The sequence below is a fragment of the Neopelma chrysocephalum genome, unplaced genomic scaffold (assembly GCF_003984885.1).
Source record: "Neopelma chrysocephalum unplaced genomic scaffold, ASM398488v2 Primary Assembly neopelma1_62, whole genome shotgun sequence".
Classification (NCBI taxonomy): domain Eukaryota; kingdom Metazoa; phylum Chordata; class Aves; order Passeriformes; family Pipridae; genus Neopelma; species Neopelma chrysocephalum.
In genome coordinates, this window is record NW_020897719.1 from 3,086,789 (window position 1) to 3,114,175 (window position 27,387).

The 27,387-nt window shown below is 38.1% G+C and overlaps 1 protein-coding gene across 1 annotated transcript in view; it reads right to left on the reverse strand.

Annotated features, from left to right (window-relative positions):
• Window positions 1–25,405, reverse strand: part of ARID2 (AT-rich interaction domain 2) — a 103,044-nt gene extending 77,639 nt beyond the window's left edge. Inside the window, exons 1-3 of the mRNA XM_027682193.1 lie at window positions 24,426–25,405; window positions 24,172–24,265; window positions 22,944–23,041 (exon numbers count right to left, since the gene is read on the reverse strand). Coding sequence (XP_027537994.1) covers window positions 22,944–23,041; window positions 24,172–24,265; window positions 24,426–24,517 — 284 coding nt within the window. The 5' untranslated portion in view covers window positions 24,518–25,405. The remainder of the gene's footprint in view (window positions 1–22,943; window positions 23,042–24,171; window positions 24,266–24,425) is intronic.
• Window positions 25,406–27,387: the final 1,982 nt, after the last annotated feature.

Consider the following 27,387-nt stretch of genomic DNA (forward strand, 5'->3'; position numbering starts at 1 on the left):
TAATATTGTAGTATTAAGAATTATTGACATTTGAATACATATTGACAACCTGAATACTCACAATTTCATTTATGTGAGGGCTATGCTTACCACTAACTTACATAACTTGAAAAGCAAACAGTTTAATACACTAAATCAATTGTGTGCACTAGAAAGCTCATCTCAAATATCTATGCATTTGGAACAGAGACCTGAAATACAAGGGCTATACAAATAGCCCTGGAATTACCTCCAGGATGATTCCATGTATAGCTTCTTGGTTCAAATCTCATTGTCTTTGCTTATTTAATTCAAGCTTATTTAATTCTTTATTTGGAAGGAATTTATGGCTTGTCTTTACAATACTCTGGACAATGAGAACCTGATCTAATTCAGAACTTTATAAGTGGTAAAATGATCATTACCAGAAGGTCTATCTCTAGCACTATGTACTTTTAGAAAGAATGCTGTATTTTCAGTCATAACCAGCAGATTCGACATTAAAAAAACTTAGTGAGCAGCAGTACAGGTATATGTGCACAAATAATCCAAAGGGAAGTCTCTCAGTCACCTCTGCAGCTACCTAAGGATGAAAAGGAAGATCCTGACTTCCACTACCTGCCTGCTTCCTAGACCTGACAGGAGCCATCTGGCCCTCTCCAATCGCTTGCAGTTGCTGCCCGCTTGAAATAACAGCAGCAAGAAGAGCAAGGGTGAAGGACACCATGTGCAAACCCAGAGGAGGGTCTTGTACCACTGCCTTTACAACTAAGCTCACTACTATAAGCTGATACTTTAAAAAATATAGCATGTACTAAACATCAGATAAACCATGCAATATCTATCTGCTCAGAAAGACAAATTATACACTCAGAGCCAAATGTTAGAAATTTGCCAGCATATCAGATATCAAATCTTTATTTTTCCAGAAAACCTGATCCAACTCCTATGAAAATTACTAAAACTTATTTTAACTGACTCTAATTCACAAGAAAATTATGGAACAAAGAATATAACACCAAGACCTTCAACCTTATGTCCGTGGGGGGGGGGGGGAAGCTTGCCAACAGCAAACAGCAGTGTAACACTCCTCACCACTCATTTAAAATGAGTGAGCATTTTGATGTTTGAGCACATTTTCCAGGCAAAAGCGAGCACATAAAAATTACAAATAACTATAATAAAAATACCAAAATATAGAAGACAGAAGAAAATGTTAGTTATTCATTAGTCTACTTTTTCAGTGAGTTAGGAAAAACACACACAACAGTAATTTCTGCCTATTACTGCAGCAAAATTATTTTCTCCTCTTCTAATTCTCTTGAAATAAATGTCTAGTCAAATAACAGAAGCTCTGATCCTGATTCGCGTCCAGATATTTTCTCCAATGTTGTCAATTATTGACAGATACCTGAAACTGCCTAGATGGTTTTGCATTTTCTAGAAATTACTATAGCATAACTTATCCCCTCTATATTACCATACCTTTTTAGTGAAGCAATGTAACTATCTTCCCTGCAAACATACTAACAAACACTGAAAGCCATGACAAAACACAGGTAGCAGAGCCCTGTAGCAGTCTGCTACAACAGATATGGTAACACCTTGTCTCTTGAGCCCAAGGGACACAGGAGTTGCAGTGGGGATTAGGAAGAGAAATAAACAATAGTTATTATAAATGTTTAAAGATTAAGATAGTGAGCACTCTTTCATCATGTATAGTCTACTACTGAACCACCATAATTAATAATGAATTCACCTATAATGCTATTCAATATACTTTAACATGTTTCAAAAAAGAAAAATAAATCAAAAGAGTGTGACTTATTCCTAAATCAACATCTCATCTAAGTCAGTAGGCAGCCTATTCCCTCTCGAATGCAACATGCTTTGAGACTGCACGTTTGGAAATACAGTTCATACACAGTGTGAAATGTCTTTTAAAAATAGTATTTGATTAAAAAGATAAAAACTACTAGACGCAGTCACGCTGCAAAAGCTTGAATGGTTGTAAATGATATACAATGTCATAGGGCAAGAGTCTGTCATTCATTTTTTCACAGAACTGTCCGTTTTTTATTTTAAGCAAAGTATTTGTTGGATAGTATCTTTCCAAAAAATTTTATCCAATCATTTGTGGAAGCTGAAGTACCCAAAAAAGAGCTGTAAACACTAATCTACAAATATATGACAAATGCAAAAGTTTTTGCTACTGGCACACTACTCTAATGCCAGCATACTCAGTATTCCCAGGTCAAAACTCAGAAACTTTACTGACCTCCTTGGAAAGGACCGAGCGGTTTGAAGACACCACAGTATGTATGAGAAGAGGTGCTACAGAAACATTTTACCAGCACTGCTAAAGTACTAAAGCAGAAACCTGTGCAGGTCAAAAGATAGACAGACTAATAGATTTTTCAGTATATTTGTCAATTTATACATACCTAGGCAGATGGAACTATACTAGTCAGAGTTACGTATGTATGCAGTAATAAACCATAACAGGTATCAGTTTGGTTGATACTGAAAGTACACATAAGACATTTATGTAGCCATTGTTTTAGCTCTAAGAAAATGTGACATTATATAAGGTAAACTAACCTTAAATAATGGATACAAACACAACACCATTGCTCGAAACATAAATGGAAGCTTCAGAAATAATAATGCCACTTAGTTTACATGCAGTATTCCTTACAGGATCTAAATGGTCTAACAGTGTACCTGTCCAAAACTTGAACTGGTCTACTGGTCTATCTGTCAGATTTGGGCACAGCCAAAATACCAATCTAGAGGACAAATCCCAGAGCACTGTTTTCAGTCTAAATGCTGTACCCGCCATATGCTCTAAAGCTTCTTTTCTGAATCTGACTTCCACTTTGGAGAAAGAAAGTCATTAATGTTTATACGTACAACATTATGGAGACAGATCATTTTTTGATTCTAACTCTCAGGTAAAAATGTTAACTTTTCAGATGCACTGTATGCTTTTTCTTGAATATTTAGAGAGATCATTGGTAAATGGCTGTGACAGCAATTGTCTCAGTCTTGTACAGATTGTTTTTTTCCCTTTTAATAACGTCCACATTTAAATGAAGCCTGCAATATTAATCTCTGATTTCATCTTTTAACTATATCTCATACAAGCAACTGTAAATCATCATAAAAAAAAATCTGCAAAACTTCCTTATTTTCCCCTCACCTTCAATATTCAAAACCACATCACAACATAACAAGACACAGAAGTAATTGAAAAACCACACTTCATTCAGTGTTGGGAACTGAATATAATTGAACAACTAGTTCTACAGGTGTTTCAAGTTTAAAGGATGCTGTGACTTAAAGGTGTGGTCTCACTACCAGAGAAGCATAAAAGTTACATACAAGCAGAATCTGGTTATCTATAATCTGTCACTAACACCAATACAATCAGACAGTCTATTCAGTTCCATTATAGGCAAATGTGATGGAACCAATTCTTCCCAGAATACACAGGAACAGATTTCTGGATCTTCAAAGAAAAAAAAATTAGTTGCCTTTATTTCCTCTGCCATAGATTTCCAGTACAGCCTTGCCATTTTACATTAGTGTGGAAAAAACAAATCATTTAAATCACAATTAACCTCCCTAATTTGCTGCATCGTGAATAACTATTTGCATATGTAAATTTCATTATGAAGCCTTAAATCAAATAATTTTCATTGACTTATTAGAGAGAGTAAGAAGAAATAATTTACTAGTGTATACTATGTAACATTTCCCAAGACATTGAAACTTATATTTTAAAAGTGACGTATGTAAGAAACAACTACACAGACCAACTGGATGCTGCTGTATCTCCCTTTAGCAGTCTATCTGTATTTTTTCAATGAAAGGCATTATGAAAAAGTTATAACTAATATTCTAATTTCTGAGACTAAACTAGTTAATCACCATAGCTGGCCATAACTTGACATTGTTTCTAAACACCAAGTTACCAACTCACAATACTAGTATTTAGTGACAATGTACTACACACTCCTATCTCTCCTACTCTCACATGAAAACATAATCCCAAATCACCATATTGCAATAGTCAGCACAGGACCCATTTGTGATACTATTGTCAGGGACTGGAGCATTAGATAAGAAGAAAGTAACAGACTAATTCTAGCAAGGATTTTATTATTTTATATATAAATATTTATTATAAAACACATTTTAGAAATGACCAAATTATATTCTCCCCACTATTTCCCCCCTCCAAAACTTCTCCAGAAAGTATTAGATGTTCTTCCATTTCACAGTACTTACAAAGGTGCTTCTGTGAAAAGCTCAAGTGTCAGTATGTAGTGTTGGTTTTCCTTCTTTTTTTTAAAAGATGACAGTAAAGAGAAAAGACTTCTTGTCTTTTTTTCTGTCTTTATATAAAACTTCATCTTTTCTTGGAAAATATACCACTGAGCAGCTTATAACAGGTAGATAAACTTCCATTTTTTTATCTTCCAGACTTTCTCATTAAGAATGTTACATTTCAGTATCATATAAAAAAGTAGTGGCAAAAATATTCTTGTTAAAGCTACTTAAATTATACTGCAAAACCAACTGTTCTTGATAGCTTGTAGAAGTTCCTAAGAAACTAGATGAATGGTCCCCTATTTCTACCCATTTATATATATACCATCAACACAGAGTATGTCTAGGAACTGTGAGGAGTCATGTTAAGAAAATATCTAAACGTCAAATCAGCTAAAAAATTTTGACATCTCCTAAATTCTGTAGGTTTGGGGGTCACAGTGGTGGAGTTTGTTTGTTTTAAACACAAACTCCTATTAAACCTCATTCCCTAAAAAGAAAGAAGAAAATTACAGAGCAACTCATTACTAATGTTTCCAACAGCCCAAGAATACTAGAGCCTAAGAGGTAGAAAGTCATTGTTCCAGACAAGGGTCATGAGCTCTTAGCATCACAAGATAAGTTAGGGAAGACAGAATCCAACTTCCCCTCACCCCTTGTCAAAAGACAGGAAACTTCCGCCCTATTTGTTCAGCTTCCTGTGTTGAAAAAAGAAAAGGGCAAACTGGCACAACTGTAAAAATTTCAGAACAGGAAGGTCTTTAGAAAACCCAAATTGTTCTTTCCCCACCATCAGTACTCCTGAGACCCAAACAGAACTTATCCTGACTACAGCCTATATTACTCCTCGCTCCTTTCAGTGGCATAGGTGCCATTCATATTTAGTTATCATTCTGACACACTGTTACTAATTAAAATGAAGAATGCAAATAAAGGAGAAGGAAACGGAAAGACAGTTTTAACTACCTAGAATGCAGACAAATCATAACGTAACAATAGGACTAACTGAAGGCACTTCTCTAACTACAGTGCCTTGACCTTGCCAAATTGTAGCAGTTCTGGAAATAAAAAATGTCTGAAATTACCATAATGGAAAAGGTAAGTAAGGAACTGCTAGCAGCTTTTCTACTAGGCTAAATATAAGACAACTTACCTCTGTCAACAACCATAAATAATTAAAGCAAAAACCCAGAACACGAATCTTTATCCTTTTAATTTTGAGTAATTACACAAACTGTCCCTCAAATAAGTGCTTGTGACATTTTTGGAACAAAGAAAAATTATTCTTGGTTAAAACAGATTATTTTAACTGTAGATAAGTTGTGCTGAATTTTTCCAAATTTTTCCAGAGTTTAAGTGGTTTTTTAAGTGTCAATGAGAGTCTTTTCCCTCTGACCTGTTTTACAAAGAACATCACAGTAACAGCCACTCTTACCAAAACTGTACTACCATAAAATTCCATTATGCTAACCATAACCTACAAATAATGCACTTAAATATATGATTCACTTCAGAGATGTTTTTGTAATTGCAACATTATGGGTATTTTTAAAATATTTGTACTTTCTACAACTGTGTTTGAGCTAAAAAGTACCTGTTGTAAAACCTTAGTATATATTTAATGTTCTGTCGTAAACTCATATTCAGAACTATTTGTTTACCAGAATTAAATCTGTTTAAATAGCATACATACAGTATGTAGGGCAATTCTCGAACATACAACAGAAACATAAGCACATTTTCGACTAATCAAATTACTATTAGGCAGATTTACTAGACAACACACCTTACATAAAATGCAACACAGTGAAAACTTCTCCTGAAACCAGGAAATTCTGGTACCATTCTGGTTCCACTCAGAGAACATCCCCCATTTTAAAATCTATGCAAAGTAGCATTATTCACCATTGAAACAAAAGGCAAACACAAGTTACCGGTCTTTAAATGACAAGTAAAAACATCACTACATAGAAGCTTGATTGTAATTCCTCCCTGTTATTTTATACAAGCTTTATACTAGCTATTGAATTTGATACTTCTACTGTCCTTATGGTATCTGATTAAAAAGTAGCCTCTTCACTATTGCTGAAAGAAGAAAACGGATTCCTTCATGTTCAAAACAGAATATTAAAATCAGCCAACAGTGATTGATCTTAATGTTGCAGTAAATCACTCATTTTTAGAATGGTAAAAGGAAAGTAGATTTGCTTACCTTTTTGTATGTATGAGAGTACTGCTTATTCCAGTGATGAATTAAGGGACTAAATGCATGAAAACTAGTACCTCTAGGGAAAGGTTACTAACATGTAAAAAACCCCTACATAATCCACCTGGCCTAAAACATACATAAAAATGCATATGGAAGAGATTGAGGACAAGCTTGAAAAAGATTAGAGGAAAGCTGCCCACTAGAATTTGGTGGTAACTGTATTCCTGATTAATCAGGACACTGGCATTTCAGTTTTATCTACACAAAACCACAGCTACTACCACGAACAAAAGAAGTTCCTATTTATAATCTAAACTTCCAAAACACTTTAACATAATGAGACAGGAGATATTAAAGCATCCTATTCCAAGGTGAGAAACTGCTTGTTTGTGAGGAAAGTTTCTTGTATACATACTTCTAAGACAGTGGCTCCCAGACACAAACACCTAGTGCACAATAAAGTTCTTCCTTTGCCAAAGTAGTCTTCCATTACCATCTCTTCCTCTTCAGAATTTAAAAAAAAAATCTGCAACTAAATCAAATTTCTTAGGTATTAAATATTACACTTTATACTGTAGAATAGAACTCTAACCAACTGTTTGGAGTCCACAAACATTTATAACATTTTATTAAAGTGAAAACAAGCTTGCAACCTTTAAGGTGGGAACCACAGTATACAAAAATAAACACCACTTCAACCAAACACCTTTTGTAAGGTGTTCTTACCAAAAAATCTTGCCAATCCTAGGTCAATTTCACATACTGCATTGCATTACTGAGTATGAATATACAATATTTTCTAAGATTAAGATACATCTGCTTAGGTAAGTGTATCAGTTCAGACTCAGGACTGTGTTTCTCCATCAATAACCTCCCAATTACATGTCACAGTATACGCAACTGGAAAATGAACATAATGCGACTCCACCTGTGGACTGCATTTAAACCTCAGTTACTGAAAAAAGTTGGGTGCTACACAGAGAATATCCCAAGGGGCAGCTGACAGCTGAGAACCAGTTTTAAAATTCTAAATCACTAATATAATACATGAAAAAGAGGTGGAAGATCAACTACTTGCTCAATAACTTAAGTGTTATTGATAAAAACACAACTATCTATTTTTTTAGACAAAGGTGTAGAGGGAAAAATCAGTCCTACAGATGATCTCATTTCACACTTAGATCAACACTTATTTCTCTTTCTTTAGTTTGTTTATGTTGGAGTCTGTATATTCTTTGATTCCTCAATTAAAATCTTTGCTAACATTTGAACATGAGTGTACAGAAACACACATGACAATTAAGATAGAAAGGTAAAAAAGGTAAAGCAACAATGTCAGTCACATCCAGCAACTACTGTTGTTCATTGGCGTGATCCTGCAATAAAATACTTCCATGCTACCTCCTTCTCTAAGGGAAGATGTTTTTACCTTGTATAGCAGGAGCTGGATTTTGCCAAGCACTACAGTTGTGGTCTCTGAACTGATCAGCACTTAAGAGAGGTCCATAAGAGCAATGCATTACACTTAAAAGTAAAAGAATAAACAGACATTCTTTGACAGACTTTTTTTTTTAAATGCCATTTGAATTACTTAAAAAAACCCTAACAACACACAAACAAATAAACAAACAAACCCTCAAAAAACCCCAAACAAACCAATAAACCTAACTTGGTTATATGGAAATAAATATAAACCATTACACAAATAATGCTTCAAATGTCCTGCTAGATGGTTCCCGAAATCTATCATCTTTTTAGGATTTGAGCCTTGGCAGAATCTAATTCAACAGTATTTGTTTACAAATTTCTCCCATTCCCTCTCTGACAAAAGATCCAAAACTGTACTAAGGATTCTCTTGTTCCCTTATTGATGGTAAAAATTTCCTAACAATGTCACATTTTACCCTTGCTTTCTTACACTTTATTATCAACCTTAACTGCTTTATATTTCATATTGCTCATAATCACTAATACATCTCCTGTGTAATTATTATTAACTCCATGCTATTTGTACTCTTTTCACCAAATATCCTCATGCTACTACCATAATTTTCTTTGATATGTCTTGATTACACAAAAATTTCTCATGGTCAAGGGAAATGTTTTCAAGCATAATTCAGTCTCCTCTGCACTCAATCCACTCCATAAATCTGCTCATCTCCAGACTTGCAACTTTTGGCACCACCCTTTCTGAACTCTACTATTTTACTTTCCATACAATAATCTATTATTGTCTCTTTAATCATCAGAGCATAGTATTCTCTCAAATATTACGCTTTTTGCATATAAAATTTATATACACACACTCTACGTAACAACCTGTGACTATGGAAACTCTCCTGTTCCAGGAATACTGGAACTCCTGGCAACATGTCCCTACTCAACTTTCAAGAAAGTGCCACAGAAATAACAACCCCTTTCATCATCACGTATCTCCATTTTAAAACTAAGATCCTCTGATCTTTCTCTTCCTCATTTGTTACCCACACACTTATTACTCCAGTATTTTCTGAATTTTTTACTAATTTGATCATTCTCATTAAACTGATGCCAAAACCCCTATTTATCTCCATCTGTAAATAACTTCCAAGGAGATGACACAACTGTTGAGCCCTGAAAGTTACTTAAGTGACAAAACTTGATCTACCATAGTAAAAACTAGTTAAAAAGAGGAAAAGAATATAAGTAATTAATATTTGTCTAAATGTGTGGAGTCTTTTCCTCTATATTCTGTGTTGTTCTTCCTGTTCTGTCTATAATGGGACTTACCTGCTTAAGACTGACAACCTGAAGAAAATTAAAAGGAAGGCAAACAAAAAAAAAGCTTCTCTTTACAGAAGACTAACCAAAAGGCAATATGAAAAACTTACAAAATTTGATTAAAAGTAAACAAATAAATAAACAACAGTAGTACTAGGCAATTCAAGACTAGAATCTGCTAGCTTGTCTCTCTGCAGCAACGGAACCCCAATGCAGGCCTCCATGAAAGCATATCTCTACAATTAAAAAACAAAACGCAAGCCCTCACCACCACCACAACCCTAAAAGCAGAGCTCATATCACTACTGGGGTGCAGCACAGCAGCCACTCAAGTGACAGCAGGACTGTCTGCTTGAAAAGGGATACCACAAGCTGCTATTTAAGATAACAGCAATAATTTCTGATGTACATAAGCAAGCAAGAATGATGACCTATGCTCTTTTTCTACCCTCTTCTATGCACTGAGGTAGGATATGTACCGTCTTTAAAAATAATGTTGCTTTTATTCTCTGAAGAGATCAGTGTGGCTGACAGCTCAAAAGAGAGTGGCAATAAGTCCTACTGTTAAACACAAATTTACATTATCTTTAGTAAAAAAATTGCAATAAATAGCAAAAAAATTCTAATCATAGCAGAATCAAAATGCTGGATGATAATATCTAACATAGAAATTGCAGAGTTGCATGAAAAATATAGTTTGTCCACATCTTTGACTAATTCACTGGCCCTCCACTCACTAATTGTTTTGATCAGTACAACTTACATTCCATAACTTGGAGCAGTTTCAACCAACAGCCATTCTATACATTTTGCTTAGAGCAGGTTGAGTTTAAAAGTTGTCTTTCCAAGTTACATAAGCCTAAGGTCCAGGACAAGCAACAGTTTTGTATCACATATGATCAAGAACTGTCAAAAAGAAACAGCACTTTGCAACTACTTCCATCTGTAAGATCCAGACCTGGTCTCCAAATCTCTGTGTATGTAGGTATAAAAATATTATTAGAATTTTTTAATCAAATCTTTTTCTCATTGACAATTCATTCTTAACATATATGCAGCATTACAAGTGCGACACGAAGTCTGTGCAATCTATCGCAAACTTAAACTGACATCCAGACTTGTATATGCTTTCTCCACATACACATATAAAATTTATGCACTTACAACATACAGAATACATGTAAACATGAGTAATTTCCTCAAAGTGACAACAGCATCTGAAGAAATGCTTACTGTTCCACAACTGTAACCTTTTTATCATTCTTAAATGCAGCAATGCCCATGAAGAAATATTTTCCAAGATGAGACCTTTCTCCCTGCAAGCTATTTAAGGAACAAATAAAATCCTTTATTTGATTATATGCAATTTTATGCCTTTATGATATTTTAATATAAGGATAAAACTAACAGTAATTGTGACGGTGGTAGATTTTTTAAACCAAAATGAAAATGGTAAATTCAGTGCTAATGAAAAACATAAACTAACAGAGTAGAAATTAATTCTGCTCATGCAGCACTGGTAGTGCAAGCAAAGATGCAGAAGAACCACTAGAAGGTTTGTACCAATAAAGGAGAACTTCACTGTAGAAAGCAGATGGTGCAACTCAGTGCTTTACAAATGACAGTCTTCACTCAGCAGCAATCCCGCATCTGGGACACAAGTCAATTAATATCCAGTGAACAATGTAAATGAGGGAGTTGGCCAATAAAGACTAACTTATCAGCATTTGATTACATAACCCCTCCTTTTCCTGCTACAGTATCTACCCCATCTGCCCTTTCAAAGAGTGTTCTCTCCAACATTCCCACATTCCTGTCCCAATGCATGAATGCACCCAGCTCACTCTATATTCATATGCCTTCCCGTTGCAATTCAACTACCTATGGTCAAAGGGTCCTCTCTCGCCCTCTCACTAAAATACCTCCAAAACAGCTTATCTTCCGTCTCCTTTGGCCTACAGGTGACTGAGAAGCAGCCTGTGTTCTATCTGGCCCAGCTGGAGGCAGAGGTAGCATGTGCCTCCCAGCTCACTACCGGAGTGACTACTCAGAGTCCAAGTGTCTCCTGCCAGGCTGGCAACCTTGCAGTACCCATGCTCCTTGGAGCCTCCAAGCTGCACATCTGGATCAGCTGGCTGCTTGGTCAGGAAATGTGCGAATTCCCAAAGGGCAGCTGCTAAGTCAAGAAACACATGAAGTCTCTGAAGCCACAAACCATAGGAACACATGCCATCTGAACCAAAAAGCCTTGAGTAAAAAGACATGGTCCTGAGAGTCATTTCCACCTGGTGTCCTTCTACAGAAGAATCCTATACTGGGCACCTTTCAAAGATTCCTCTAGTAAAGCAACCAGGTCAACAATCCTATATGTTTATATTGTTGCTGTATGTTATACAGCATGTGAACAATGATATTTATGTTGTGTCTACTTCCCTATAACTTTCCATCATTATTTCCACAATATAAAAATGGGTATTTATTTTGATATTGTGGGTACTGGAAGTCAGCAATACTACAGATCACACTATATCAGTGAAATTATAATACAGATCAGTAAATTCTTCAGTAAGTTTCTGAAAACAAGAAGTAATTTTAACAGGTTTTCTTCTTTACTTAGCTTACAAGCTCCCCCACCAAGAAAAGCAAGCTTCAACTAATTTAGTCATATAAAAAACAAAACCTGTTACTTTCATAAACTCTTTAAAAACATAACAACCACCAAAGCTTGAGTCTGCAACTTTTGCTTACATGGAAAGACCTCCTGAAAACAACTAATATTAGAACACTACACCAATTTTAGTATCTGTAAGTTCTGAATATATCTTTATTGACTTCACTGGTTTAGTTTCTTTCCTTGCTTTGCTACGGCAGGCACATTTTGCGTTAATATACACGGTCCAGATGTTACACACCTCACCTTTACAAGCACACTGCAGGACTGACACAGGACGCCACCAATTTCAGCCCAGCTCTTAAGAGGGATGAATTCTCCCTATACAAACCTAGAAGCAATTCCACATGGGCAAAAGTCTACAAACGCAGTTCTTAGAGCAGACCTACAGAAGCACCAAATCACCATAAAACTAATGAAATATTTTTGCTTTCTACCAAGCACATACATTTATGGCACACAAACAGCCATGCAGATAAGTATCAGTACACTCAGGAAAGCTGGGTGTTTGTTTACAATTACATGCAGAACAGTAGATTATTTTTAAGTCACCTTTTTCTTTGATCTTATGAAGCACTTTCTTCAACAGCTGGACTAACTCTGTTTACAATACAATTAAAATGCTTATTAGGAGAATGAAAGCTACTACAGAAAAATGGGATTTGCGTAGTTCTAATATAAAAATCTAAATAGAAAAAATATTGAATTCATCTATGATAAAATCCACCTTTCTAGGAATGTAACCATATTTTACTGATAACAGCATATTGACTATAGGACATATTAATGAAACAATACTAAACATGATGAACTAATTGTTATCAAGTATTGTATTTTCATTTTCTTGCCTTTTACATTTTTACTGTGATACCATAGGTATTGACTAACATAACACCTTTCTAATAAATAACTTCATGTTATATAAACAGAGAAATGCATGGCATTAAACAGAATAACAAGTTCAGCAAAGTTGGAAGGAAATACAGTCATTTGAAGCATTTAAAAAAAAACACAACAAAACATACAAAACCCCCCTCACTTACCTAAAGTATTCCAAGTAGTATGGGAGTTAGGGCCCTGTATACTGTTCAAATCCAATTAAACAAAATAATTCACTACAGGGAGCAGCCCTTGCACATAACTGTGTTCAGAAAAAATATTTTCACTGAAAAAAATATAAAAAATTGTATTTCTATACCTTAGAGTTACAAAAATGACCTTGGAAGAACAAGCAAAATGTACACCAGTGCTGCAGTGCCTGACTAGGTCCTGCAGAGTACTTGAAGACACATTTTTCAGGTTTGTGAAACACCCTTTAGATATTCATCTGGATCTCGTGAATGCTGCATGCCCACAGCTGAAGAATCTGCTTTTCAGGTACCACAGAATCAGAGTTTTGCTGTAAAATTTGGTATTTTACTGTTGCTAGGCACCTGACATTTAGTGCTTTATCCTCTTACCCTTTTACCTGCATACGCCTTTCTTTTTCCCTCCAATTTTCTTACAATTAGGAATTCATTTGATTATAGTAAATATGCCATGTGCAGTCAATGGGTACAGACGTGGAGGGGACAAGGAAAAGAAGCTGAATTATGGCCTGTAGTCAAAAGATTGAGAAAATGATGATTAGCAGAGAATGAGAGACAGAAGACTTGTGAGCTACACAGACAGAGTAAACACTATTGCGACAGTGAATCCCACTCAGTCGACCAGCAAAGGAAATGATTTCTCAACTGGCCCACGTGGGTAACACCATGGAAGGCAAGACAGTGGAGAAATGATGCCCAGAAAGCACACTCAAAACTCCTTCAGAGATAACTAATATCGCGATTAGTCAATTACCACATTGAACAGTGAGTCAGAATTATGTGTATATTGATATAACAGATTGATACTGCCATGGAATTTATTCCCATTTCTCACAGAGACCACAAGGCTCTACTGTGAAGAATACCCTCTAGAAACAAATTATAGTTGCATATTCATACTTACATGAAGCAATTCCTGATTTTTTCACTTATTTGCTGTGCAACTAGCATTATATGAACATGTACTGTTAGAAATTTTAATTTTCCCAGGTTTTCACAGATGGTATTGGGGGTGAAAAGTGTCCAAGAAACAGCTCTGTAATCTACAGTGTTTCAAAGCTATATTATTGCCCCAAAATTACAGAGGACATCTGTAAATTCTGTAACATGGCACTGTTTACCTGGTCAATGCCTGGATTCTGCATCATTTTGTCGAGGTCATTAGAAGACAGATACTCCTGAGCAAAATAACCATGTAAGGGAAGAACTGTTCCTAAGCTTATTCCCACAAGTTTTCTTCTAATATACATATAGTTTTTAAAAAACAAACAAACCCATACATATAGTTTTACATCTGTCCTACACCATAATAATTATTAACATACTCAAAACATGCTAGATTTATCCCCAAAGTAAACTACTTTCATTTAGCTTAATTAAGCCCCTGGGATGTATCCCAAACAAAAAGTTACCCCAACTCATTACATCCCAGTAATTCACACTGTTACAGCACTTCAAAGAACTTTAAGAGAGCTACTCAAAGTTAGCCATGTGATTTGGTGATTTACAGAGCTGAGAATCTCTGCACATGGTTTATCATGGAAGCATAGCAACCTTTGGACTGGGAGGCAGAAACCAACCAGCAGACGTCACAGCACGTAACAATGGAGAAACGCACGCAGCAGTAAGTATGGCCCATCGAAACTTCAGCAAAGACCACTGAACTCGGAGAGAGAGAAGGTGTCTCTGAAACAGAACGACCACCTTACTTTACAGGAATTTTTAGGTATTTTAGGCAGCTATGGATTGACAAGTAACACTGTAAATTATTCTGAAATACTCATAATCTGAACAGTTGCTCCTCCCACACCAACAGAAAATAGTATGAACACAGTTCACTCTTACAGGCAAACATGCTCCAATGCATGATTCAACAGAACTCCACTTATTATAATAGTACGTGATCCCTCCCGCAGCAAAGCCTTGCTATAGTTCATCTGGAGTTAAAATAAATGCACGCATATTCAGCTTAAAGACAGGAAAACAAAAAGTAGAGTATTCAGTTTCACTACCTTATGTCCAAAAATGTAATTCAGGTCTCCATAAGACTTGAACTTGTTGCTCCAAGGAGACTGTATTTCATATGTGATACCTAGCTCACTAATCTAGTACCTCAGGCAAAGCCTAAGCTCACTATTCTGGGTACCATCTTGATGTTTTATTATCCTTCCTTAAGATAAGCTTCTTTCTTTCAACCGTTTCAACATTTCTCTGCTTAGGTATCCCAAGTATATTTATTCCCTAAGGCATAAAGATTGCTCTTCTCATCTATGCTATATTTTCTGCTTCTTAACATTGTAGAGGGCAAACAAGCTTATGAAAAGTTTTATTTTCCTCATTTACTTCTAATTTATATTCATTTTCAAATATTTAAGATATGACATAGAAGCATGAAGAGATACAAACCCTGCATTAAAGAGCTTACAGCCTCACACCTCTCTGTGAGATAAACAAACATCATGAATAAAAAGATGGCAAATGATTTAACTAAGGTCAATGAAAAAATATGTATCAGACTCATAACCAGAAACAATATCATGTGATGTGATCTCTGGCCTATACCAATCCCCTCTATGGACTGTGTCTTCTATTAATGTGGACTAGTACTACAGTTACTCCAAGCAGTCCCATTTAAGTTGCAAAACACCACTCCAACACTCTGAACAAGCATTTTAAAACAAAACACAGCAAAACAAAACACAACACCACCACAAAGAACTCCTTCTTATAATCCTATGTACTTAGTTTTCAGTTCTCCAATTCATAGAACATAACACTATCCTGTTTTATTTTTCAAACAGTGCTTCCTCAGCTATTGATTAAAGAGCAATTTTAAAAGACAGTAAATAACATTAGCCTCCTTTTATGGATAGTTTAACTAAGGCTCGAGAAGAAGAAATTTGCCTGTCAGAGATGGATTTTAGCGTTACTAAAAAAAACCAAAAAAACCCAAAACCAACCAAACGAAAAAAAACCAACAACCCCCCCCAAAAATCAGCTTTATTGTATTTGGATTTCATTCTTATTTGACACGCACTCACAAAGTAATAGCCTGAACCTCTAGGTACCTCTAGTCCTCATCTGTAAAACTTAACAAATTATATTTCTCTATTTCATTAGTGGGAAAAGTGGGGAAGGGGTTGAGAAATTAAAAAAAAAAACAAAAGAGTATGAAAGTCTTATCTATTGAGATTTAACTGCAAATAAGCAAGGTAATTAAAGCCTACTAGCTCCAGAATAATATTACACAAACAAAAAACAACAAAAACAAACAGCTTTACTTAGTCCAGGCTTATTCCAATTCACAAACAAAGAAGCCATACCCTTGCATTCCATATTAATTCTTGATCTTATTGTAATATGCTTACCATTTATTCAAACTTAAAACATTACAATACATTAATAATTTTATAGCATAAATTCATTTACATACTGTTTCAGAGAAAGAAAATGGTCTTAACAAATAGAAGTTTCCACCAATTATGAGAAGATTCAGTAGGTCATAGAAGTCACCACACTTATAATGTTGCCAAAAATTTGCTCTATTCAGGTTATTGGTTCTGACATCTGTCTAGATAAGCTTTCAAGTTAAACAATCAGAATTCTGTATTAAAACTGAAGAACAACATTTACCCCTCCCCAAATAAACCAACATATTTCAGCTTAGCAGCAGCCACTTAAGTAATTTCTAACAAAAAGCTTGCAGAAAATAATCAGGAAAATATGTTAGCGTTCATCACACTAATTTTCACTATATTTTGCAGCCATAAAGAGCAGTTTACCCTCTGAAGGAAAAGCTGAGAAACTTTGATAGAGGTCAAACTCATTTACACAGTAAACTAGTATGGTAACATAACTGTAAGAAACAGCAATTTTAAGGCAGCTATGTTCTCTTTCACCTGCTGCTTGCTCTCCTCAGGTGAGGCCTAATGCAAATGTTGCATTATGTAAGTTCTGTTTCCCTTTAAGCAGATTCCCAGCAACTCTGACAAGACAACATCCATACAAATAAATAACTTCCATTGAGAGACATTCTAAGATTTTAATAACCAGCATGTTTAATTTCCCTAAATAAAGCTTTACTGCATGAACAGTAACTAATCTTGATTGTATGTTGGCTGTATGATTCAGTACAACTAAAACTATCTAAAACACTCACTTCAGATTAAAGAATGGCCTTAAACATCTGACTGAAACATGCATTACAACTTTTGTCTTGAGGAGGAAAAAAGAAAATTTTAAGAAGAAATCATAAAAATGTCATCCATGTTTTTGTTTCCTGTCTTGCCAGTGACAGGAGGATTTGGGACAAAATTCAGTACAACAGATTCCACACATGAAGTCTTTAGCTATGCAAGATGAAAGCCTTCATTGTGGTATTATTCAAGGATGGACAAAACCTGTAAGGTCATCTGCTCCCTTTCTCTGCCAGTCCTGGATCATTACCTGTTGCACATGTATTAGTTCCTGGCCAGGCCAATGCTGAATGACTCATGGTGGGGTTCCCCCTACCTGGCATACTATTCGTACTAGAAGGTATTCAAGTACATCTTGGGGGGTTTTGTGCTGCTGTGTTTCTGTTCTGAACTTTCTCCTTCAGTTTCATCTCAGCTTATACATTAACACAACCTCTTATTTTACTTAAAATTATCTCCCTTTTAAGTATTTAGACTGTTCAAAATGCTTGGAAGATATAATTTCTCCTTCTCAAGCAAAAGGTTAATTTAGCCAAGCAAAATATATTTATTTAGTAAATCTTTTTTTTTTTTTTAATTCGGTTAGTCCCTTCAGCCTTCTTAATATTTTGTTGCTCTTCTCTAAGTTTCTGTTAAGTTGCCCCACCTGTTGCAAAGACTCCAAAATAAAACAGTACTCCAAACATAGTTCCATAATCTTGTACAGAAATCCACCTCCCACTTGTTCAATGCCTCTGTGGATGCAACCTAAACTCATTCTGAATTTTACAAAGTCTATATATCATATTGCAAATTGGGGCCTGTCCTTCCTGTCAGAAGCATGCACAAATCCCTTTCGTATGAAAGGGAGTTGGGTGCACACAACTGACAGGATTATCAGGCCCATGGTATCACTCCTATCCCTTTTTCAGCAATACTGCTTTCCAGGTTATTCCCTCACAATGAATACCTGTTTTGGATTACGGTCCCTCAACTGTTTTAGCTTGCATTTTCCAAACTAAATCTCATTTGTATTTTCTAACAATGTGCCTAATTTCTTTAGATAACCTTTTCTTTTCTGCCCTGACTTGTGTTGAACTCTTCTCACTCTCACTGTCTGCTAATACTGCAAGTGTACTATCCACCTTCTCATAAAGTTAAGCAATGTAGACACTAAATAAGCCTAAAATGGCTAAACTTGTATTACTACGTGCATATGTAAGCACTGATGTTACTCTTTTAGCGCCTAAAACTGCTGTGACTCACCAAATCTATTCGTTATACTTCATTCTATTTTTGTTTATGGTCCTTCAACCATTTTTTCATTCATAACTATCCATATACACAAATAATTTGTTAACAAGAGATTTTGAGATGTATTTTAATTTTAGAAAATATGTAAAATTTTACTATAGCTGTAACTTTCTCTTCATGTACTGGGGCCTTGAACCTGCAATCAGATCTGGCAAACAAGCCAGTCCTGTACTTCTCCATACCCACTGATCTGTGTGCAGATGCTGTTGCAGTATCAGATCCTAATTTTAAACACTGAGCAAGAATAACAAAGAAAACTCTCTTAAAGTAATTTCTGTTTGGAAAATTCCAGGCTTATTATTGTTTCCTGATATTTCTGCCACTATTTTACTAAGAACAGAATCCATTTTATCTAGCTCTTGAGTTCATGCTTTTTTTTTCTCCCTCCTTTATTTTTTTTACAAAATCAGTACTATTATTTAATTTTTAGTGGCATCTTAAAGATCAGATTACTTATACATATCTTCAGATCTTTCAAGAACCCCCTCTATTTGTCATCAGTAACTACTTCATTCATATGGTTCTGATTTTTAACTGCTCAGTTTTTCATCCTACTATATATGGAATTTCAGGAAATTCAGCATAATGGCTTGCCTTAATAATAATTTTATACAACTTCTCATTTACGTACTGACCTCCTTCCTTTCTACTTTACTTCCCCTTACCTCCCCAATATTTAAAACAGCAAGTTCTTGTTCACCTGAACTAGTATTAACTAATTTCTGTTGCCTTTGCCAGAAGCTTACAATACACACATACTGCCCACCTTTCAGGAGTTCTCTGCAGTACTAAGACTTATACTTACTTTACAGCTAGTCCTTTCATATAATTTATCTTAATGCAGATAAATACCTTTAAAAACAAACTAATTTCTAATTCAGTTAGGCATACTCCATTTACACATGTAAGTGTACAAGGTCTCTCCCCAAGAAAAGCTGAAGACCTAAAATAAAAATAAATGTATCACATTCATATGAAAACCAACAGAATCTTATACTAACACGAGGTCACATCAGCTCAATTCTTTGTAGGACTGTAACCTAATCAACCAGTAACATAAAAAACAAGCTATATTCCATGTTAGCTTTCTTTTTACCTGCTGTATGTTTACTAACAAAAACATAAAAGCAGGCCCACATTCCCGATGTTTACATTTATGACCCCATACTAAAATATTTTCATTACCATTATAAAACAATCTTTAGAGAAGTATTTGGAAAATGCTTTACTAATTCACCTCAATTGAGGTGAAACATCTAATTTGCACTACATCCAATGGAATTACACTCTCTGATACTGTAAAGACTTATAGAACCACATTAACAAGTACAGTTCTATCAATGGTTATCGGCACTGTGGCTTTTGACTGCTCACTATGAACCACAGTGCATAAATTACTTCACCTGTCAGACAGCTCAAAACAACACAGGCACAAAGTTTGAATGGTTCAGACTTTCCCTATTATAAACAACTTTTTCCAGTGACAGAAAAGGGAGGGCAGTGCAAGGGAGAAGGGGTAGATAAGATTGGCCTCCATGTATTCAACTATCACCAATCATAAAGCCTATCAGAATTACATCAGAAGTTTAAACAATTCTCCTCTTTAATGGAGCCTACCATACATTCTCAAAGACACACAGCAAAATTCCACAACAGTCAAAATGGAAGTTATTTATACAGAAAAAACACACTTCCCAACTGCCTAGAAAAACCCAATGACTGTTTTGCAAAATATTCAGTTTGATCAAGCCAACAGGACTCACACAAATAATTCAACTTTCTCAATTGTTTACATAGTAATTTTAAGTAAAAATGACAGCATTATTAGAGGCAACACAGCAAAATCAGCAAGTGGTCCATGTAGCTTGAGATCTCATCTCAGCTAACACACTATACCAGAAGTTCCACAGAAGGAAGCAACTTCAATGACAAACCATCCCAAATCCAAATCTGCAAATGAATTCATGTAGGTGCACACCATTGAATCCCTCCAAATTCAACAGGGTCCCATCTGCCACATAGATTCCTCACTTTACAGTACAAATGACACACAATTGGATAAAAATTGATATAGAAGTTGATAGGCCTCAATTTGACTTTGTTTGCAAAGTCATTACAGTAGCGAGGCCAAGATTATAGTCATACTTGAGGTTCACGAGGAACACTTTTTTTCCCAAGGAGAATTGCTCAGCAGTTCAAAAACTGCAGTAGAAAAAAACCTCAGGTTATATTCTTCAACATAGACAAACTAGACCCTTGTAACAAATTTACCATTAAAGTATTCTTTTCCTAGACCTAGATACCGTCCCCCTTAAACCTTCTAGGTTAAAGCTGAACAAATGTTAACCTAGCAGAGACACATGCACATACAATCTTACTACTGCACATGAAAAGAGGTGAACTCAGCTGGGAAACAGTTGACATCCAACTGTGAGAAGCAACAGTGAGCAAAGCAGCAATTCAGAAGAAACAAAACCTAACAAAAACCAAAACCACCACTAAAACCCAGTCCACCCCAAAACCAACAACCCTGATAGCTTATTTCAGAATGGCCTAAGTAAATCACACAGATTATGGTAAGACATTTTTAAAGATTCTTCATCTTAACCATTTACCAACTTTTTGTCCTAAATTCCAAATAAGGAAAAGCCCTTTCAATTATTTGTATTTATACATTTTTTCAACCACTGTATTTCAAATAATGTCAATATCAGCATGCCAATAATAAAAATAACATTTTTGTATGTCTGACTCTAATTTAAGAAGTAGTATCTTATTAAAAATTAATAGTTATTAGAAGACTAAATTAACACTAATTGTGTTAACTGTCCCAGCATATAAAGGTTTTCAAAGTAAGATGAAAACAAAAATGTCATTTTTTTTCTGCAAAAAGTTAGGCTGTTCCAATATTTACAATATATACAGAAATAGAAAGCAAAAGGTAAACAAAACAAAACAAAAAAAAACTATCATTTTGCAAATTACATGTAAAATCTAGTCTAGTAACAAACTACATAGTCCAACAGGAAAGCTCAAAAAGGAAATAACTGCTTTCTATGATATGACAAATCTTCAGCAACACTACCTCAATACTAGGGGGGGAGGATTAAAAAAGCAACAGGGAAGGACATCCTAAAGCAAGCTTCCCACTTAATTCCTAGGCCTAGGCCTGCTACCAATCACAAACTTTGCTAAAAATATTAACAACAGTAATTTCTTTTCTTAATCTGGATCTTAAAGCAATCATATGTCACCACAAAAAAAAAAAAAAGAAAAATTCAGTAACTACAAATATCTGACTAAGGTTTTTCAGACATCACTGTAACTCAATAACTGCTCCACTGTGCTATGAACTCTACAGCTTCAAGCTGGAAGTCAATCTAGGACAACCAATAGAAAGTGCACCTGTACAATTACTGCATTTCCTAATTCAGAAGGCCCAACTAAGAACAGATAAAGCCTGTGTGTACTCAGCTCACCAAAACAGAAATCCAGAAGTCCATACATCTTTTGTACATATTACACACCTATATTATCATTAATTTCAATGAAAAAATATCATATTTATAATGCAGAAACAGAAAATTACATTCCTTAACCAATGTTCACAAAACTCCCTTCTAAACGAAATACAGATGTCTACATATACCATCTAAAACAATTATATACACAATCCTTTAAAAATCTCTTCCACAAAAAAATCACCAAAACTTAATAAAAAATAATTTCTTTTTAAAAAGTAATCTAGTAACTGAATAATACCACACACAGTAATTTAAAAGATACAATATGAACTCCACGCTACACTGAAAAATAATCTGTATTACAAAAAAATAACCTGTATCATTTCAAGGAACGTAATCTTACTTTTAAAACCTGCAAAAATTTATTTTTCAAGTAATAAAAAAATTATTTAGCTCTTTGTACTCTGAAACAAAAAATATATGCTGCTAGTAATTGATAACAATATAATTTATCCAAAGCAGTTTACCTTCCTGCAGATGCATTTGCATTCAATGTCTGACCCCACTGAGTAGTAAACAAGTTTACACATACCAACACATTTCAGTGCTCCAAAAATTAACCTAAGTTTTATAACAACACGATCTCTTAGTAACAGTCCTTTAGTATCGTCATTCTAAAACAATAAAAAAAAAAGGCTCTGACATATATTGTTTGTATGCTTGGGATCCCTTCAAAGTTTAACGCTTGCAGATATAAAATCAAAATAACTAAGAAACAGAATCACCTTTAACTGATCACTGCACCAGACCAGTAAGAAATTACAAGTTCCTTCTGCTTTATTTTATAGCATTTTTAAAGAGCAGGGATATTTTTATTATTGCACACATTGAAAACCAAATATAACCCCACACTCAAAAATACTACTGGAACAGCTTGATAGCACTCACCGCAAGTAATACTGTTTTAAAGCGAAGGCAGCGTTAGAACAACTTCTGGGAAAGTTAAACTCCTCTACAATTTCTCCCCACTGATTCTTCTCTGATACCTGTCAAAAACAACACACAGGCCGAGATACACAACGTACACGAAAACATGTTGCTGACAGCGAACATCACAAAAAAACACATGCTGCAATGAAGCAAATAGATAAATATATAAAAATAAATAAGCACAAATGTATATGGGATTTAGGATCATGTATTTTATTGACAGTGGGTAGTATTCACTCTTCGGGAATAATCCCGCTTCTCACGGGTCTCTTAATGCATTTATTTTTTAATATACACATAATTTTTTTCTGGGGGGACGGCCAGGAAGGCTGGTATTGTTTTGGGGTTTGTTTGTTTTTGTTTTTACTGCCTGGACAATAACCAATCGGGAGTCCCTCTGTCGCCCCCTTTTAAATCCTAACGCGGTCCGTTAAAAACCCAAAGAAGTTTAAAATAATGCAGGGAAGTGCTTGCGGGGGCGCCCCCTGGGCTGCGGGGCGCGGGGGCGCCGGCCCGGGGGGTCCCCCCAACACAGATCCACAGACACAGAGAGGCCTTTCTTTTGAGGCCTACATTTCTGTCCCCAGCCTTGAAGCCTAAAGATGGCTATTTGATTACACACCGTCTTGGGTGCCCCTTTTGTTATTTTTCCCCGGGAAGGGCTCGGAGGGCAGCGCCCGGCCCCCCCCCGGCTGCGAGGATCGTTCCCTAGCCCATGCTCCGTGCCGATTATCGATGTTAAACATGCCCGCTAATTTTGAGTTGCACTAAAACTGCACTCAGGCTCTCTCTCCTCTCTGTCTTTCCCTATGCGAGAGAGAGAGAGACACGCACAGAGCTGCCACCACAGCCGAAAGAAGCCTCCTCTCGCCGCCCGCAGCTCCCTGCTCCCCCCTCTCGTTGCCTTGGGGAGGGGGGCAGGGGCGAGGGGGTCCGGCGGAGGCGGGGGAGGCAGGAGCGGGGTGTGCGCTGTACCCCCGGATCCCCCTTCATCGCTCCGCCGACAAGGCCGAGCCACCAACCTGCCTGTCTGCTCGCTTCCTCCTTCCACCCCCCACCTTCTATAACCGGCTTTAAATAGGACGGTTCTCGGCCACCCCGGCTCCCCCCGCCACCCCCGGGGGTCAGAGGAGACTTTTGGGAAGAGGTTAGTGGGAGGGAAACCCAAATTAAAACTTCCACTCACCTTCCCAAATCCGCCTAAAGTGGTGACTCTGGTATAGAGAGCGTGAAGATCCAGCTCCTTCCCACCCACCACGGGGATCTTCTTAAAAGGAGACCTGCCAAAGGAGATACACACAAAACACCACAACTTGTCAGCTCTGCCCCCTTTTCTCCCCTCGCTAGGGCTGCCGTGTCCTTCAGGGAAGGGGCTGGAAGTTGGATCTGGTCGGTTTAAAAGCCTCCCCCCCTCCCGTTCCATCTCCCCATTTTCCTCACCCTCTGCTGTGGTGAAACTGCCGCAGCTCGTCCAGGAAAGCGAGTCCCTTTCTCCGCTGGTCTGCGTGGTTTTTACCCGTCGAATTTGCCATTTTTGTAATAAAAAAGGTTCTCGTAAAAAAAAAATCCAATTTAAAAAAAAAACGGCCGACAACAACAACAACAATCCCCGGCTCCTCCTTGTCTTTAAGAGACCCAGGTGCCCGTGCTCGGCCGGGGATCAGCCATGGAGAGGGGCTTGTTTAAAAAAAAGTTTAAAAGGAATAAGGGAGCCCCGAGAGTGTGGCAATTGCGAGTCCTGTCTCCACACAACACACGGGCGAAGAGGCAGGGAGGGAGAGGGGCACCTCTCAGTAAATTCCTCCTCCCGCGGCTGCTGCCTCTCTCAGCACCACAAACCCAGCCGATCCAGCCTGCACATGAGACTCAACATGGTGCTGCTGGATCACACAATGAATTGGGTTACTGTTGTGGTGGGGCGGGGGGGGGAGCCGGAGTGAGGTATTGACAGTGTGTGTGTGTTACAGCCGCGGCTCCATGCGATCTCCCTCCCTCGCTCGCTCGCTCCCTCGCTCGCTCCCTTACACACACACACTGTACAGCTACGGCGGCGGCGGCGGTGGCGGCGGCAGCGGGATTCACTTCTCTTCTCGCTCAGACAAAAAGATCTGAGGCCGCCGTGCTTCTGCCTGGACGAGAGCGCGACACAGCGGGCCCCGGAGGCCGCTGCCGGTACTGCAGAAGGCAGCTCCAAAGGCAAAAGCCAGCACAGCCCCAGCAAGCAGTTCCTGGCGGGGAACAATAGGCTCCTCTCGCCGCTAAGGGCTCATCTGCAATGTGCCGCAAACTTCACACAAAGCCGGGCGGAAAGAGGCGAGGGAGAGGGAGAAGAGGGAGGAAAAAAACGGCTACTACCGGCTGTTGTGGGGCGCGGGGCCGGTGCGGGGCCCTCCCGTGCCAGGCTCGCGCCGACCGGCCTCCCTCCGCTGGCTGCCGGCTGGAGGGGGGGGGGGGGGGGGGAGGGGGGGGGGGGAAAGGTGGATTTGGAAAGCGGGGCCGAATTTTTTAATTGGACTAAACCCAACGCCCTGAGTTCAAGGGGAGAGAAAACAACAAGCGAAGGGGGCACTGGTGGATGTAGACTTTCAGAAAACTTTCCGAGTCCCCCGGACTGAGGTGTTTCCAAGGGCAGGAAGTCGCCCCGGATGGCACGGTGGGGGCGGGGGGGGAGCAGCAGGAACCCCTCATTTTGAGGCGTGAGGGGTTTAAAACTCTCCAAAGGAGTATACAGAGCGCTTCCCCGAGCAGGGGGTGCCCTGAAGAGATTTGCCAGCAGGGGCCTGAGCTCTGGCTCACTCCATAAATATTTTTTTTCCTTCTTTCTCTTGGAGATACTACGGCCTGTAACCAAAGTGCCTCAGGACTGCTGTATGCAATCTAAGCCGCCCATATATTTCTGTACATTGACGAATGGAACACGCAGCACAAAAGTACTGGAGGGGAAGGTCTTGGCCCCCACCCTGGACGTGCAGCAGCCCCCAGTGGCACTGCAGGCCGCTTCCCCTCTGCCTGTGGTGTGCGCAGTGTTTGTAAACACTCATCTCCTGACGTTCTTTCCACAGCGGAGCCCAGTGAAAGACCTGCACAGCAACCATGGTTAAGCTCGGTGCCACCTGGGGTAAACAGGAGCAATAAAGGGCCCATGGGGTAAAGGGTGTCTTCCATCAAACCTTTGCTCCTCGGATAAAGCAGGCGGTGCCCAGGTGGGCATTTGTCCTTCCCTGGCATGCAAACAGAGCCACAGGTGAGTACTTGCTCCAGTTTAAGAGACTCTGAAGGAATATTTGCCCCTCACAACCAGTACATTGAAATTCAGGGCCAGATTGGGCCTACAGGATAGGGGGGTTTTTAAGCAGAACTCATTAAAGCCAGTAAGGGCCTGTGCTTTAAAATCAATGGCACGTTATGGCCCCCAGTGAACACTTAAAGAAGGAAAACTATAATTCCTTTTTACTCCAAGTGCTGACTTCAGAAAATAAAACTTTTTTTTTCAAAGAATATTTTTTTCTGTTGGACTTGAGTGCTGTTTCAGTTTGAATATAGAGACAAATACGGTAAGATGCTTTGTAAGATTGGCTCTGGGTTCACAGTTTTTTGGAGAGGGGGGCAAGAAGTACCTCTGTTTCAAAATAATACTCCGTATTGAAAGTTGCCCTCTCTATTTGGCTGGAGCGGTGGTGTGTGGATTTCAGAGCATGAAATGCATAGTGTCTTATTCACTGTAGCATTAACAGTCTTTCCCCCTCCCTTTCTTCTAAAATTAGACCTACAGCAGATCCTGGTTTGCAGCTCCTGTCTCTGACACTCTCAGCTTCTGCTATTTCAGCACCAATATGCATAAGACTGCCAAAAGCAGGATAATACAAATGAGAGAGGTTTAAAACAAGCGACTGGGGGGCTACATCGCTCTTTTAGACATAAACAGCTAAACCTCCCTCCAAGAGGGACGTGTCTTTTAATCATGCTTTAAAAATTCCATAAAAGCAGGGGGTCGCCCCTCCGCTGAGGGGCGGTCGGCACAGGTGAGTCACTGCTCGCCCGGGTGCTCTGAGGAGAGCGGGAAGAGGGGAGGACAGGCAAGTTGCGTAGCAGGACTAGGTGGGTTTCCATGCTAAGTACAGCAATTGCGCACGGTCCCTTACGTAACTGTCAGCCGGGGATTCCCTAGACGGGGTCACTTTATTCAACTATTACATAGACCCCGGCCGACTTTCCGGCGCGCCTGGGCTGCCGCGGCCGCCGCGACTGATGCTGCAGCTGCTGCAGGGAGCGCGGTGGCTCCTCACAAAATGGCGGCGCCCATGGAAGCGGCAGCCCCATTTTGTGCCCGGCAGAGCCTGTCAACAAACGCCGACTTGGCCGAGGCTGAGGAACAGAAGGCGGCGGCTCGTTCGCGTTACGG